Raw genomic sequence first — 16,506 nt, forward strand, 5'->3', positions numbered from 1 at the left:
GAAGGACTAGGGGGCACTCCATGAAGTTAGCAAGTAGCTCATTTAAAACAAAGCAAAGAAAATTCTTTTTCACTCTGTGCATAGTTAAGCTCTGGAATTTATTGCCAGAGAGATTGTGGTTACGGCAGTAAGTGTAACCGGGTTTAAAAAAGGTTTGGATAAGTTTCTAGAGGAAAAATTCATATACTGCGATTAATTAATAAGCAATAACAGCTTGAGTTCTATTTAATGTTTGGCCACTGTTGGAAACAAGATGCTGGGCTTGATGGACCCTTGGTCTGACCCAGTATGGCAATTTATTATATTCTTCCTGCCTGGTCCTTCCTGAGCTGATTGCGGCCAGTATAACCATATCCCAGTCATGATTTTCTGTGTACCAAATCTCCATGAGAGCCACTAAATCAGCTTCTTTAATGACTGCCTCTGATCTGGGACTTTATTTCCAATACTATGAGCATTAGTATACACAGCATTCCAGATATTGTCTTTTTCCCATTTCTGTACAAGTATTTGTTTTACTTATGTGAGGGAGTGTATAGGAAACTCCTTCAATCTACCTTAAAGGACCAGGCATAGATATCCCGCCCAGACCTGCAGGGAACCCTGGGTAAAGGAAGAAGCCCTTCCCCAGAGCATAAGATCGGAGCCCCTAGAAGAGTTAGACGGGACCCAGTGAGCTGATGGAGTCCCAGCACGCGCAGAGAACAGATACATCCCAAGGTTGGTTTAAGATTTTCCCTTGCATAAAGACTTCACTGCTTGAAAAACTATGGATAAGTTACATTTGTAAAATTAGCTCTGTAATTAAAACTGAGAAGGAAAGACATGGACATGAATCACATTTAACATCTAACATTGATAACAAACTATGTTACCGAACCTTATGGCACCTATGTAAACGGACAAATTGTAGTATCATTACTTTTATGTGCCTTAATGTAAACCGTTGTGACGGTCCCCACTAAATGATGGTATAGAAAAGACTTAAAATAAAATAAATAAATGTTTTGCCTGAGACTATGGTGAACTGCTATAGGGTTTTTCTTTCTGTTTGCACTGCTGTTTTGAAAATACCTGTAGTAAAGGTGCTGCCATTTTTGTTAATCTCACTGTAAATAAAGAGCACTGTAAATAAAGAGCACTGAAGCACAGCTGTACCCAAGCTTCTTGCCACTTGAGCTACCACAACTTACCTTAGGGTTTTTTCACCCATCCCCGATGAGTCTAGCTTCAAACTCTCCTCAGTAGATTTGCCAGTCTGTGCTGAAATACGCTGCATCCTTTCTTCGACAGGTGGATGCCATCTGTACTCAGCACTCCTTTAATCATCATCCCATGGGGTCCAGGAAGCCTAAATACTCTTGACACCCTCTACATAGCCATTCATTTTTCTCCAGAATTCAAGCTTCCATGCCTGGGCCTTTATCCTTGACTGGGAGGATGGAGAAGAATACTACCTGTACACATATCTGCTTTACTCTCTTCTCCAGAGCCTTGAAGTCACTTTTGATACAATGTCTGTGGTACCTGGCAGTATTATTCATTTCAACATGGATGAGCAACATTGGAGAGTAGTCAGTAGGCTTCAGGATTTTCGGCAATCTCCCTGTAAAATCTTATTTGGCACCTGGTAGACAGCACACTTCCTGGGATAACATATCTGGTTGGAAGACAGATGCCTCAGAAACGCGTCACCAACCACCACTACTCTTCGCCTCCTAGGTGCAGTAGTTGTTGAGCCCACAGTTTTGGGGGTCTCCATGTTTTGGTTCTTCCACATTCTGGGATGGTTTCTTCTTCTCCATGTTCAGGGCTGCATACTGTTTTTTCAGCTCAAAGAAAATAAGAGTCAGGGTATATGATCCAGTAGCTGCAGTAATCTTGGTCCAGCTGTAATCTCATGGTCCAGTTATGCATTCCCCTCTGCTTGAGTTTTCTGCCTTTGATGCTTTAAGAATTTTATCAATGTAGTTCTCATTCTCCTGGATGCTTCTCAGGAGCTATATCCTACAAATTATCATGCTTTTACGACTGATAGCTGGGATACTTAGCAATGTACACTATAAATAGATTGGATGAGCCAATTGGTCTTTATCTGCCATGGTTATCATCCACTATGTTATTATGTAATAAAGGTAGCATTATAAACACACAGAAAATGTTATCCTGTCTACCCCTTCTAACCTTGAATGAGCAGTTACAAAACATTAAGAACTGTAGCCATAAAAGATGATCAAATTTGATTTAATGACTGGAAAAGGAACAGTGTGCAAATCCAAGGCTCTCGTGCTAAACTTTCAAAAGGGAAACTTTGATAAAATGAGAAAAATTGTTAGAAAAAAACTGAAAGGAGCAGCTACAAAAGTAAAAAATGTCCAAGAGGCGTGGTCATTGTTAAAAAATACCATTCTAGAAGCACAGTACAGATGTATTCCACACATTAAGAAAGGTGGAAAGAAGGCAAAACGATTACCGGCATGGTTAAAAGGGGAGGTGAAAGAAGCTATTTTAGCCAAAAGATCTTCATTCAAAAATTGGAAGAAGGATCCAACAGAAGAAAATAGGATAAAGCATAAACATTGGCAAGTTAAATGTAAGACATTGATAAGACAGGCTAAGAGAGAATTTGAAAAGAAGTTGGCTGTAGAGGCAAAAACTCACAGTAAAAACTTTTTTAAATATATCCGAAGCAGAAAGCCTGTGAGGGAGTCAGTTGGACCGTTAGATGATCGAGGGGTTAAAGGGGCACTTAGAGAAGATAAGGCCATCGCGGAAAGATTAAATGATTTCTTTGCTTCGGTGTTTACTGAAGAGGATGTTGGGTCGGTACCCGTAATGGAGAAGGTTTTCATGGGTAATGATTCAGATGGACTGAATCAAATCACGGTGAACCTAGAAGATGTGGTAGGCCTGATTGACAAACTGAAGAGTAGTAAATCACCTGGACCGGATGGTATACACCCCAGAGTTCTGAAGGAACTAAAAAATGAAATTTCAGACCTATTAGTAAAAATTTGTAACTTATCATTAAAATCATCCATTGTACCTGAAGACTGGAGGATAGCAAATGTAACCCCAATATTTAAAAAGGGCTCCAGGGGCGATCCGGGAAACTACAGACCGGTTAGCCTGACTTCAGTGCCAGGAAAAATAGTGGAAAGTGTTCTAAACATCAAAATCACAGAACATATAGAAAGACATGGTTTAATGGAACAAAGTCAGCATGGCTTTACCCAGGGCAAGTCTTGCCTCACAAATCTGCTTCACTTTTTTGAAGGAGTTAATAAACATGTGGATAAAGGTGAACCGGTAGATATAGTATACTTGGATTTTCAGAAGGCGTTTGACAAAGTTCCTCATGAGAGGCTTCTAGGAAAAGTAAAAAGTCATGGGATAGGTGGCGATGTCCTTTCGTGGATTGCAAATTGGCTAAAAGACAGGAAACAGAGAGTAGGATTAAATGGGCAATTTTCTCAGTGGAAGGGAGTGGACAGTGGAGTGCCTCAGGGATCTGTATTGGGACCCTTACTGTTCAATATATTTATAAATGATCTGGAAAGAAATACGACGAGTGAGATAATCAAATTTGCAGATGACACAAAATTGTGCAGAGTAGTTAAATCACAAGCAGATTGTGATAAATTGCAGGAAGACCTTGTGAGACTGGAAAATTGGGCATCCAAATGGCAGATGAAATTTAATGTGGATAAGTGCAAGGTGATGCATATAGGGAAAAATAACCCATGCTATAATTACACGATGTTGGGTTCCATATTAGGTGCTACAACCCAAGAAAGAGATCTAGGTGTCATAGTGGATAACACATTGAAATCGTCGGTTCAGTGTGCTGTGGCAGTCAAAAAAGCAAACAGAATGTTGGGAATTATTAGAAAAGGAATGATGAATAAAACGGAAAATGTCATAATGCCTCTGTATCGCTCCATGGTGAGACTGCACCTTGAATACTGTGTACAATTCTGGTCGCCGCATCTCAAAAAAGATATAATTGCGATGGAGAAGGTACAGAGAAGGGCTACCAAAATGATAAGGGGAATGGAACAACTCCCCTATGAGGAAAGACTAAAGAGGTTAGGACTTTTCAGCTTGGAGAAGAGACGACTGAGGGGGGATATGATTAGAGGTGTTTAAAATCATGAGAGGTCTAGAACGGGTAGATGTGAATCGGTTATTTACTCTTTCGGATAGTAGAAGGACTAGGGGACACTCCATGAAGTTAGCATGGGGCACATTTAAAACTAATCGGAGAAAGTTCTTTTTTACTCAACGCACAATTAAACTCTGGAATTTGTTGCCAGAGAATGTGGTTCGTGCAGTTAGTATAGCTGTGTTTAAAAAAGGATTGGATAAGTTCTTGGAGGAGAAGTCCATTACCTGCTATTAAGTTCACTTAGAGAATAGCCACTGCCATTAGCAATGGTTACATGGAATAGACTTAGTTTTTGGGTACTTGCCAGGTTCTTATGGCCTGGATTGGCCACTGTTGGAAACAGGATGCTGGGCTTGATGGACCCTTGGTCTGACCCAGTATGGCATTTTCTTATGTTCTTATGTTCTTATCCAAAAATGAACAAATGACATTTTTCCATGTCTACAATCTGCTTGCATTCCACTCGCATTTTAATCCTCTCCTCCTTCATTTCACTCGTAATATTCTTGCATATTAACACCCTCCTGGATAAAGATTCCCTTACCTCTCTTATCTCTCTCAACCTGTACATACATTTATTTCCTACTCCTTCCCTGCCTGTAGCGTTTGCCCCGCTTCATGATTAATTAGTTTGCTGTTATTCTCTCAGTTTCAGTTGTAAAGCCTGTTTGATAGCTTTTTTTCTCCTTGCTTGTAGCTTATTCCCCTTTTCATGGTTAATCAGTTTGATTTTATGCTCTCAGTTCCTTTTGTAATGCCTGTTTGATAGCATTTTTTCTCCTTATTTCATTGTAAAGGTCCGTTGCTGCTTTATGTAAACTGAGGTGATGTTCTCAACGTTCCTCGGTATATAAAAATGTATAAATAAATAAATGTTCAAAAGCTCTCCTACAAAAGGTGCAACACTGGCTCAGACAGCAAAGCTCAGTTCTTTTACTTAAAAGATTCAATAATCAACCCTTCCAATGCCTGCATTCCCTAACAGCTCACAGCAATATTAAAGATAGCAAGCCAAGACAGCAAAGAGAGGAGTAGTGGGAAATGGAGCTTCATATGCTCCATATGAGGCCTCTATTTTTGCCACTACGCTGTATAATTCCATCTCGATTTCCCACCACACTTGGACTCATATGGGAGAGGGTCTGCCTTCATTTATCTTACTTAAAACAGAAGCGTGCAAACTTGCCCACCACATTCATCCACATGAACAAAGTGACCCGATCTAGATCCCCTTCTCACTTCTACTCTGTAAAAGGATAATGCATGTTTTATTTATTTAACAGTTTTTTTATACCGACCTTCATAGTAAGTAACCATATCGGATCGGTTTACATTTAACAAGGGTAGAACTGGAGTAACAATTTAAGTAAAAAACGAAAGATAACAGTAGGTAGGAAAAAGGTCGAAAAAGTTACAATCAACAGGGAAAGAGAACTTGGAAGCTTGCGACAAGCTGGAAAGAAGATAAGGCAGGAAATAAATAATGAGTGTTACCGTAGAGCGTACGGGTTAAAAGGTTTAAAAGGTGCTTTAACCTGGAAGTGTCAGAGTCTATTGTTCGAGGGTATAAATGCTAGACCGGGTTGGAGTGAAGGACAACTAATGATTGTCTGGTGGTTCAGTGAAGGCTTGGTGAAAGAGCCAGGTTTTAAGTCTTTTTCTGAAAGTTAAAAGGCATGGCTCCAGTCTGAGATTTGATGGGATGCTATTCCAGATAGATGGGCCTGCTATCGAAAAAGCTCTGTCTTTGGTTGTAGCGAGGCGTGAGGCTTTAGTGGGGGGGTATTTCAGAGTGCCTTTGTGAATATCTCTAGTTGGTCTGTTAGAGGAGTGGAGTTTGAATGGGATATCCAGGTCGAGTTGGAGTTGATGATGTATGGTTTTGTGAATTAAGGTGATTGATTTGTATAGAATTCTGAAGTTCACTGGTAACCAATGTAGGTTCCTGAGGATGGGTGAGATGTGTTCGCCGCGGCTGGTACTGGTCAGCAATCTCGCTGCCGCATTTTGAATCATCTGCAGAGGTTTGGTAGTGGATTTGGGGAGGCCTAGGAAAAGGGCACTGCAGTAGTCTATTTTGGCGAACAGAAGCGCTTGGAGGACTGTCCTGAAGTCATGGAAGAATAAGAGTGGTTTAAGTCGTTTTAGAACCTGTAGTCTGTAGAAGCAGTCTTTGGAGGTTGTGTTGACCATTTTCTTTAGGTTTAGTCGATTGTCTAGAATTACCCCAAGGTCTCTAACCTGCTTACAGGTAATGAGAGAATTGTGAGGTGATGGTGGGGAGATATTGTTATCATTTGAGGAGATGTAGAGAAGCTCTGTCTTGGAGGCGTTGAGTACCAAGTTTAAACTGTTGAGTAGATTAGTGATGGATAAAAGGCAGTTATTCCAATGTTTGAGCGCTTTTGAGATTGATTCTGTTATAGGGATTAGAATCTGCACGTCGTCAGCGTACAGATAATGAATTAGGTTGAGATCTGTTAACAGTTGGCAGAGGGGGAGAAGGTATATGTTAAAGAGGGTTGGAGATAAGGAGGATCCTTGTGGAACACCAAGGGTTGATTTTGTTAGGGGTGACTCTTTATTGTTGATTTTGACTTTGTAAGTCCTATTGCTGAGGAAGGACTTGAACCAGTTGTGGGCAGATCCGGAGATGCCGATATCTGCTAGGCGATCCAGCAGGATGGAATGGTTGACGGTGTCAAATGCCGCCGAGATGTCTAACAGGACTAATAGAAAGGAGTGTCCTTTGTCTAACCCCATAATAATATGGTCTGTACGTGAAATAAGGAGGGTTTCCGTGTTGCGTGATTTGCGGAAACCATATTGCGAAGGGTATAGGATCTTGTGGTCTTCTAGGTATTCAGAGAGTTGGGTGTTTACCAGTTTCTCTGTTAGTTTGGCAACGAATGGGAGGTTAGAGATGGGTCTGAAATTAGCTAGTACATTGGGGTCTAAGTTGTGTTTCTTGAGTAGGGGCTTGAGTGAGGCGGTTTTTAGACTGTCTGGGTAGCTTCCTTGGGTTAGAAGGCTGTTTATGATGCTGGTCAGAGGTCCTGAGATCGCGTTTGGGATGAGAAGCAGGAGTCTCGATGGGATATTATCAGCCGGATGGCTAGATGGTTTCTGACTTTTTAGAAGGGATTCAATCTCTTTAGTGGAGATTGATTCGAAACTGTCAAATTTGGGTCTAGTAAGAGAGTTGGGATTCTCGTCCAACTTGAGAGTTGTTGTATTTGGAGGAAGGAGGGCGAGGGTATTTAAGATCTTCTGTTGAAAGAATGAAGCGAGCTCATTGGCCTTGGAAAGAGCTTGTTCGTCTGGGATAGGTGGGGGGGAAGATTTCGTGATTTGTGTTACGTAAGCAAATAGGGCCTGGGCATCGTATTGGAAATGGTGTATTTTGTTTGCATAGTATTCCTTTTTTTTCTGTAGAATGGCGGTCCTGTAGTGATGTAAGAATCCCTTGTATGTTGACAGGGTAGATGTGTTAGGGGTTTTGCGCCATCTATTTTCTTTCTGGCGTAAGTCCTGTTTCATCTGTTTAAGTTCCGTGCTGAACCAGGGTTGATTTCCTTTTTTTGTAGGGTTGATTAATTTGGAGACTATCGGGCACAATTTGTTTGCGACTGCTTCTGTAATCTTTTGCCAGGAGGATAGGGCTGAGTCAGGGTTAGCTAGGTCTAAGTTAGAGAGTTCTTTGGAGAGCTGATCGCTGAGTATATCAAATGGACATGCTTTCCTGAATTGAATGGTAGAAAGGTGTGGAACGGAGAGTGTCTGTTTGAGTGTGGAGAAGGAAGATTCTATCAGGAAATGATCTGACCAAGGGATAGGGGTACAGGTGGGTTCTGTTGTGCAGGTGAAATTAGAATTGATGAATATTAGATCCAGAGTGTGTCCAGCTTTGTGTGGGGCTGTTGATGGTCTGAGTGAATCCCATAGCGCCGAGGGTGGTGAGGAGGGTTTCGCAGTTCGCCGAGCGAGGTGTTGTGTTTGTATGAAGGTTGAAATCCCCCATAATCATTGTTGGAAGGTCTGAGTTAATATATTTCACAATGGATTCTATGAGAGGTGAGGGGTCCGTTTCTAGAACTCCCGGTGGAGCGTAGACTAACAGAATTTGTAGATGTTTTGACTTGACTAGACCCAATTCCAGTTTGGACTCTGTTTTGATTGAATGTGCGGTCAGTCTGAGTTCTTTCTTGGTGGCTAGAAGAAGTCCGCCTCCTCTTTTTTTGAGTCTATGGAAGGTGAAGATGTCATATGTCTGGATAGGTAGTTGGTTCGTTAATGCAATGTCCGAGTTTTCTAACCAGGTTTCTGTGATGGCACAGATGTCTGGGTTGGAATCCAAGAGGTAATCATTGAGAATATGAGTCTTCTTAGTTAAGGATTGCGCATTGAAGAGGGTAACTGAGAGTAGCGTGAGGCCTAGAAGTTGGTTCAATGGTGATGTCATGATAGGGATAATTCTTTTTTGTATGATGTTGGTGTAGTTGGTTGAAGGGGTTCTCCTTTGGTTGTGGATGATTGGTATGTTGTAAGTGTGCATGATGAGTGGAATTCTGGAGGAGGTTTAGTCTGAGATGAGCTTGATTGGGTCTGGAAGCAGGATTGTCTGATGCGGGTAGAATGCTGAGCGCTGAGTGCTGGGCGGTTGTTGTCTGATGCTGGTTGAATGCTGAGTGCTGGGCGGTTGTTGTCTGATGCTGGTTGACTGCTGAGTGCTGGGCGGTTGTTGTCTGATGCTGGTTGACTGCTGAGTGCTGGGCGGTTGTTGTCTGATGCTGGTTGACTGCTGAGTGCTGGGCGGTTGTTGTCTGATGCTGGTTGACTGCTGAGTGCTGGGCGGTTGTTGTCTGATGCTGGTTGACTGCTGAGAGCTGGGCGGTTGTTGTCTGATGCTGGTTGACTGCTGAGTGCTGGGCGGTTGTTGTCTGATGCTGGTTGAATGCTGAGTGCGGTAGTACACTTTCTCTGGATGATCTGCAGTGTAGGAGCAGGAAGTAGGGTTGTAATGGGACCCGTTACAGGTTACAGCCGCTCCCAGTTGGAGTGAGAGGCTGAATACGTAATGAAGTGGGGTGGGGAGGTAGACCGGCTTGAGAACCGGAAGGGCTGGGCAGTTTCAGAATTCAAGATAAGGGTTGTCCTGCAGGGCTATCTGCGGGGCTACACTAAGGGGCACACAAAGGGGCGCGCTCCTTTGGCGCGCGGCGTTCGGCGCTGGGCTGGATATTGATTTAAAACCCCTCAAGGGCTGGCTCCTATTGGAGGAGCTGGATCGGTGGGCGGGGCTTTTGTTCGCTCACCTCGGGGCCTCGCGAGAGGCTTGTCCCTGGTCCACCTCCCCTGGCCCCGATGGGCCTATGCCGATCGCGCGGGGAGGGCTGACCCGGATCGAGGGGGCAGTGCAGGGCGGCGGCGCCGGAGAGAAAGGATCGCCTGCAGTCGTTTTCGGCCCTTTAAAGGGCTCTGGGGAGGCGTCGGGGCTTCCGGGGAGGGCTTAGCTGTGCCCTTCCAAATGCGGCTTCTTTTTTGTTTTTTTAAATTCGCCGCGTTTTTTTGCAGCTGTTTGTTCGCTCACCTCGGGGCCTCGCGAGAGGCTTGTCCCTGGTCCACCTCCCCTTGTTGTGGACAGTTACACGATCATGCAATTCAGATACATCTGGTGCCAAAAGAGTGACTGTTAGTCACTCTCCTTGCCTCTTTTATAAAAGGCAGGTTTTTTTGGAAAATGTCAGAGAATGTTTCAGTTTTGTGAACTTGTGTATACCAGATGTGGTGCCGTAATTTGCTCTTCAGTAGGTATAATGTGTTGTTGCTCATTGTTCAACTGATGCTAATGTTGGCAACACCACTAACCAGGCTTGTGCCACTTAGGTCAGCATTCCTTCATCTCCAACTTTTTCCTTGCAGCTCTACCACTATGGGGGAGAACACCATATTTATTTTTCCATAGGTTTCATTGAGTTCTCCAGCAGTTAGATCACCAGCGTTGCTGCTTTACCTCTTTCCCTAGATAACTGGGGAAGGTCTGCAGTCAGCAGGAGGAGATCCCAGACTTATGGGAAGGAGAGGCCAACACCCTATGTGATCTCGGTGCTTCTTGTGAAGCCTGGAATCCGAGGTGGCCTCACTTCAGGAGGTACAGTAGCTATGCTGCCCTGCCTTCGCATCAAGGCCTTACCCAATGCTGAGATCCACAGGTCCATCTTCCAGGCATAGATATGACTTGCCCACAGGGCCATCCCTACAGCAGGTTGGACAACTGAGAAATGCTAATCACTGCTAATGAATACTATCTATGTAAACCATCAAGATTTGTTGATTAATAGTTATGAATGTTACCTCTGTAAACCAATGTGATCATTATATGGAACAACGATATAAAATGTTTAAATAAATAAATTACAGACATCAAGGTCTGGGCTCAGGCAGCAGTAGCAGATGGCATGGTGTCCACGCTTGCAGGTCTTGAAGCTGCTAACAGAGGGTTTCTTTGATTTAGATCGTTCCAAAATTTATTTTTTTTTAATGCAGAGCTTAATTCTTTTGAGAGGCTGCTGAGGCAGTGGGTGGAAAGAAAACGTATAAATTCAAAAACAGTGAAAATGCCAAAGTTATCCATGGGAAAGCTCAGATGAAGGGCTCATGAGATAGCAACCTCACATGGGAACTCTCACCCATGCTCAAAGATTTCTGAACTCTAACAGCTATGACCATGTCAGTGCCATCAGATGATATCACATATGGGTTATAGATGATTTACCTATGCTTGTTGATGGAGACCTGAATTACATGCACACTTGCTAGGGCTTTTTTCAAAGAGCTACTTATGCACATAAAAATGGGTTTTATGCTCGTGAGTGACTTTGAAAATTACTCCCATTAATTCCAACACACATTAGCTGTCAAGGAAGATTAGGCTAGAAATGAATTTATGACATGTTCTGCTAGTACCAGCATGAGTTATCGTGGTCCTCTGCAGGAAGAGATAAATGCTACCTCATGGTCAAGAAGTGCAACTTCCTAAAATGGCCAAGTCTTCACAGGGACCACAGAGCTGCAAATAAGGCACCAATTATCAATTAAGCACAGGGACAAGACAGCGAGGAAAACAAACTATGAAAAAAGATAAACAAACAGGGGAAAGTGAGCTTGCATATTACAGAGAGATATTATATAAAAGGAATACCCAACTCTAAAAAGTAATGTCCCTTCCATTCAGATTTGGCACTCACCTGGATAGACAAAAGGAGCACCTGACCAGAGCTTCTTCACATCCACCAAGTAATAAATCAGCAGGAGAAGCCAGAAGGAGAAGCAGCTGAGAGTTGTCACATAGGAGATGGACCTGTATATTTTAAATGAGGGATTTAAAATGGCACAAGTTTAAATATATACACAAACAATTCCTTCAATCCTAGATAACTGATACTTAAAAGTTATTAAGTACCAGCTAAGAAATACATTTGTGGACTCCTAGACATTTTTGATAAGAGACTACTATAATTAAATATCTGAAGTCTCTTTTTAAAGAAAGATCTAGTAGCCATATTGGTCCTGACATCTAAAGAGGCAGCCTGAGATCTTGAAAGCTCATGTACTGCAACATATTTTTTATTTGCCCTTTGAAAGAGATCACAGCCTGCAAAGGCTCTATTTTCTTTTCTAAGAAATAAAGATTATTGGGTGGCTTGAGGGCCTGCAGGGTTAGGTCACTTGGTACAGATACAATTGAGGAACGGGACAATCATGCCACCTAAGGCTAAGCCCTTTTAGCAAAGAGGAGTTACTTGAAAGACCAGGTCTCAGAATATTCCCCTCTTTCCTCTGCCTGCAGGGAATCTCAGCTGAGTACAATTGCTAGGAGAACATCAGTGAAGGGAAAACGTGTTGGGGAAGGAGGCATTAAATTGTTCAACTTGAATTTTTTATCTTAGCAACTGAACCAATAAATCAATTATCTTTATTTCCAAGTATAAAGCAGAGATGGACAATTTTGGTCCTTAAGAGCCACAAATGGGCCTGATTTTCAGGATCTCCACAATGAATATGAATGATATAGATTATCATGCACTGCCTCCATCAGATGCAAAGCTCTCATGTATATTCACTGTGGCCATCCAAGCCTATTTGGGGTTCTTGAGGACTGGAATTGGCTTCTCCCTAGTATAGTGTCATCATCAGGGCTGCTGGAAAATTGCATGCATAACAGTTTCACATTTTCCAATGTACTAGCTTTCCTGCACTTTCCACTTTCTCCCTATACATTAACCTTTTTATTTAATTTTCTTTTTTTCAGTAGCTTCATACTGTATATTTTTTTGTCAAATTCCAGGCTTATCCACTGCCACAATAAAAGTACCCCTAATGTTACATCACTATGAAATGCTAAGGTTTTATCCAGGGAAATATTCAGGGTGAAGACTGAAAAAGAAAGCAAGCAAATCACTAGGCATGTAGCTCCTGGGCTTTCATTTCATGTAACTATTTTTAGCAGTAGCCAGGAGACTGATGGATAATTTAGTCTTACCTGATAATTTCCTTTCTTTGAATCCTGCTAGATCAATCCAGATGCATGGATATACTGTATGCCACTCTGCTAGCATATGGAGACAGAGGATCACAATTTTTCAGTATCACCATCACTACAGTAAGAGCATGGTGCGGAGGTGCTATTTGCCAGTATCCTTATGTCAAAGGAGCAGAGTGAAGAAAGCTCCCCAAGAAACAAACTACAAAAACTTTGAAAAACTAGAACTGGAGAGATCTTTCCACTAGCAATCCGTCTTATGGGGTTAAGAAGGAACAGGAAAAAATGAGTAGCAAGAAAAAGAGAGAAGCACTAGATTCTCTCCTAGAGAGAAAGAGACTCTGAACCTTCTCACCCAAGGACAAGCAAATAGCAGCCACTGACTTCCTGGGATGGTTATGGATTGGTCTAGCAGGATTCAAGGAAAGGAAATCAACAGGTAAAACTAAATTTCTCTTTTCTTGTCATCCTGTTAGACCAGTCCAGATGCATGGTAAGTACCCAAGCCCCTTCTAACATGGGAGGGAGGAGACAAAGCTATCCTGAGAATACCTGCCCCAAAGGCTACATCTCCCTTGGCCAGCACATCTAATCTGTAATGCTTATTGAACGAATGCAAGGAAGACCAAGTGGCCACCTTACAAATATCCTCCAGGGTAATAGCCATAGACTCTGCCCAAGAAGAGCCCTCATAGAATGAATACAAAGGGTCTCTGGAGCCTGCTGGCCCTTCATCAAATATGCTAAGGAGATTACCTCTTTGATCCATCTGGCCAATGATGAACACAAACCTTCAAGTATCTAAGAAGAATGCAACAAACATCCAAGTAACAGACAATTCTATCCTTATCATGACAATCTTCGTTTGAAAACTGTGGGAGAGAAATTGTCTGGTTTAAAGAAAAAGAGAACATGACCTTGGGTGAAAAGTGAGAGACTCAGTAGAAAATACTAAATAGATTTATTTATTCAATTTATATTCTGCATACTCCATATGATAAAAGGTAAGCACAATAAAAACACACAATTTATACAAAACCAGATTCAAAAACAATAACAAAACATAAAAACATACAATTAGTAATAAACATACTTACATACATAAAATCAATAAAACAGATAAAAATAAAACAAAAGTACATAAAACAATAAAGTTGCTCAATATGTATGTTGCTGTGCTAATTATTGTGCTAAGATTCAAATTGCTTTATACCTCATTATCTCAAAAAGCAATTTTTAAATAAAAAGGTTTTAAGTGCCTTCTTAAAAAGCATATAGTCTGTAATTCGATATAGCTGCTCTGGCAAGATGTTCCAAAATATTGGTCCTGCAACCGAAAATGCTCACTCATGAGATTCAACCAAATGCACTTCCAAGATGACTTTTTCCACAGAATGCAGTGAACGCCCAGGAATATAAATGCTTAAAATTGAACCAATTCATGGTGCAATGTTAACCAATCCATCAATGTTTAAAATTAATTTTGTATAAGTAATGCAATCTTGTACTTAATATGCCATTCTACTGGAAGCCAATGTAATGTTTTCAACACAAGTGTAATATGTTGAAACCATCCAGTAAGCATTCTTGCTGCAAAATTCTGCAAAACCTGAAGGGCTTTCAATAAAGCAGCAAGCAAGGCAAACAATAATGAATTGCAATGATCCATACTTGTTAATAAAAAAGCTTGCAGGATAGACCGAAACTTGTTGGCCTCTAACTTAGGCTGAGCCTATGTAACATCCGAATTTTGAAGGAGGAAGATTTTATGATAGCTTTAATGTGTGGCTTCACTGAAAGTTTATTATCAAGCATCCCACCTAAATTTCTCATTTGTGAAGGAACAGGAATAACCAAATCTCAAAAAACAGTAAGAGCATCAAGCATAGGAATATTATTCAATAAAGTGATCTCTGTCTTTCCCAAATTTAGTAACAATCTATTATGGGACAACTAAGACTTAATAAGCTGAGTCATAATGAAAGAAAATCCCGAATGGCTTGTTTGGGAATCATGAAATGTATGTCATCAGTGTACAGCTTTTAATTCACTCCCAGTGTAGAAAGAAGAGTACACAAGGGGGCCAAATATATATTTAAACAGGGTGGCTGACAATGCGGACCCTTGAGGGACACCCATCACAACTGTACGCCAAGAAGATTGGACAGAGGAAATGGAGACACACTGACTTTTATCCAACAGATAAGATTTAAATCAATCGAGAACCAATTTGTGGTAACCATGAAATAAGAGCTGAGTGATTTAAAGTGTCAAACACAAGATAAGGCCTGCAATTCTGAAATATGCTTGGCTGAACATAAAAAAAAGACCCACAGGTAAATTCACAAGTTATGAACCACACTGTCTGGGTATCCCTAGGTCCACTCTAAACTTTACAAGCCATTCAAAATTCAGCTGCTCGTCTGGTTTTGGGAATATCTCTTCATTCTCATATATTTCCAATTTTAGCTCATCTTCACTGGCTTCCCATACAGTGGCGTATAAGTTTTAAAGTTCTTACACTAGTTTTCAAAGCAGTGAATGATCTTGCTCCCAGTAGTTTACCCAGGTCTGTCAGTTATCTGCCTATGCACCCTTTATGCTCTGCATCAAAAGGCTTGCTTATCATCTCTACTGTCAAATTTATTCACCTGGCTCACTGCCGTGAGCGAATGTTCTCTGTTGCTGGTTTTCAGTTGTGGAATGAGCTCCCTGACTTTCTTAAGGCTGAGGAGGACATTCCAGGAACTTTTGAAAACCTGTTTCTACTAGCGTTTCCTCCCTAGCACCTGTAATAAGCGTGAATGTGACATTTCAGGTTAAATGAAAATTCTATAAGGTTTTATTTTTTTGCTTTGTTTGCTATGTTGGTTTTATTTTGATTTTTGTTTTAACTGTAATTGTATTATATATGTCTATTATGTATGTTTATTGTAATCCGCTGAGGTCTGTGGATCAACAGGCTATTCATTTTATAAATAAATAAATACATGACATTATTAGGGTTTCTCTCACGGGCGGACTGTAGGGAAATATCAGCCCGAGGGATTTTTTCAAAACAGGCTCATGTGAGTCAATAACTCCCAAAGCACACCAAGCTGACCCTAGAGAAGTACATTATGTGACCTGGAACACATACGTCTCTACTGCCAGACTTGAGCCAAAAAATCTCCAACACAAATTTCAAATTTTTCCTAAATAATCAAGAAGTAGAGGACATTTGTAATGGATCTGGATTCTGGACCCTTGAGACTACCTAACAGGAAATCCACTAGATCCACTCCATCTGCAGGCAGCAATGCCCTGTGATGGGATGGACTGGAGCTTCACCTATTCCAGCCACCTTCCCTGCAGGTTGAGCCCTTGGATTCTGGAGGTTGGCAGGTCTTAAGTGGGTCCTTAGGACGATGGCAAGAACAAGAGTCTAAGGCAGGCAGCAGACAAGGCAAGTTCAGGACCAAAGTAGGGGTCAGGTCCAGGCAGCAAATGAGAATGGTCAGGTTTCAAAGCCAGGGTCAGAGTCCAGGAATGCAGGCAGAGGGAGGACAAATAAGTCAGATAAGAAGGAGCAAAGGGAAGGAAAGAGCAAGGCAGGGACACAGGAACACAAATGAGACAAGAACGCAGGAGAATGCAACATGCACTGACGAGCAAAGCACAACACGAGACCTGTTGCTGAAGCAATGATCCAAAGGGCTGGATGGTTTAAAAACAGAGGATGTTCTGACATCATCAGGCTGCACAGAGGGCCAATTTCCACCATGGAGCTCTTAGCAGGGATTCAAGTGCAAGCACG

General features: G+C 41.7%; 1 protein-coding gene across 1 annotated transcript in view; it reads right to left on the reverse strand.

The window, feature by feature from the left end:
- HGSNAT (heparan-alpha-glucosaminide N-acetyltransferase) overlaps window positions 1-16,506 on the reverse strand; it is a 188,235-nt gene that overhangs the window by 11,264 nt on the left and 160,465 nt on the right. Inside the window, 1 exon segment of the mRNA XM_029601179.1 lies at window positions 11,416-11,528. Coding sequence (XP_029457039.1) covers window positions 11,416-11,528 — 113 coding nt within the window.

The sequence above is a fragment of the Rhinatrema bivittatum genome, chromosome 1 (genome assembly GCF_901001135.1).
Source record: "Rhinatrema bivittatum chromosome 1, aRhiBiv1.1, whole genome shotgun sequence".
Taxonomy (NCBI): Eukaryota; Metazoa; Chordata; class Amphibia; order Gymnophiona; family Rhinatrematidae; genus Rhinatrema; species Rhinatrema bivittatum.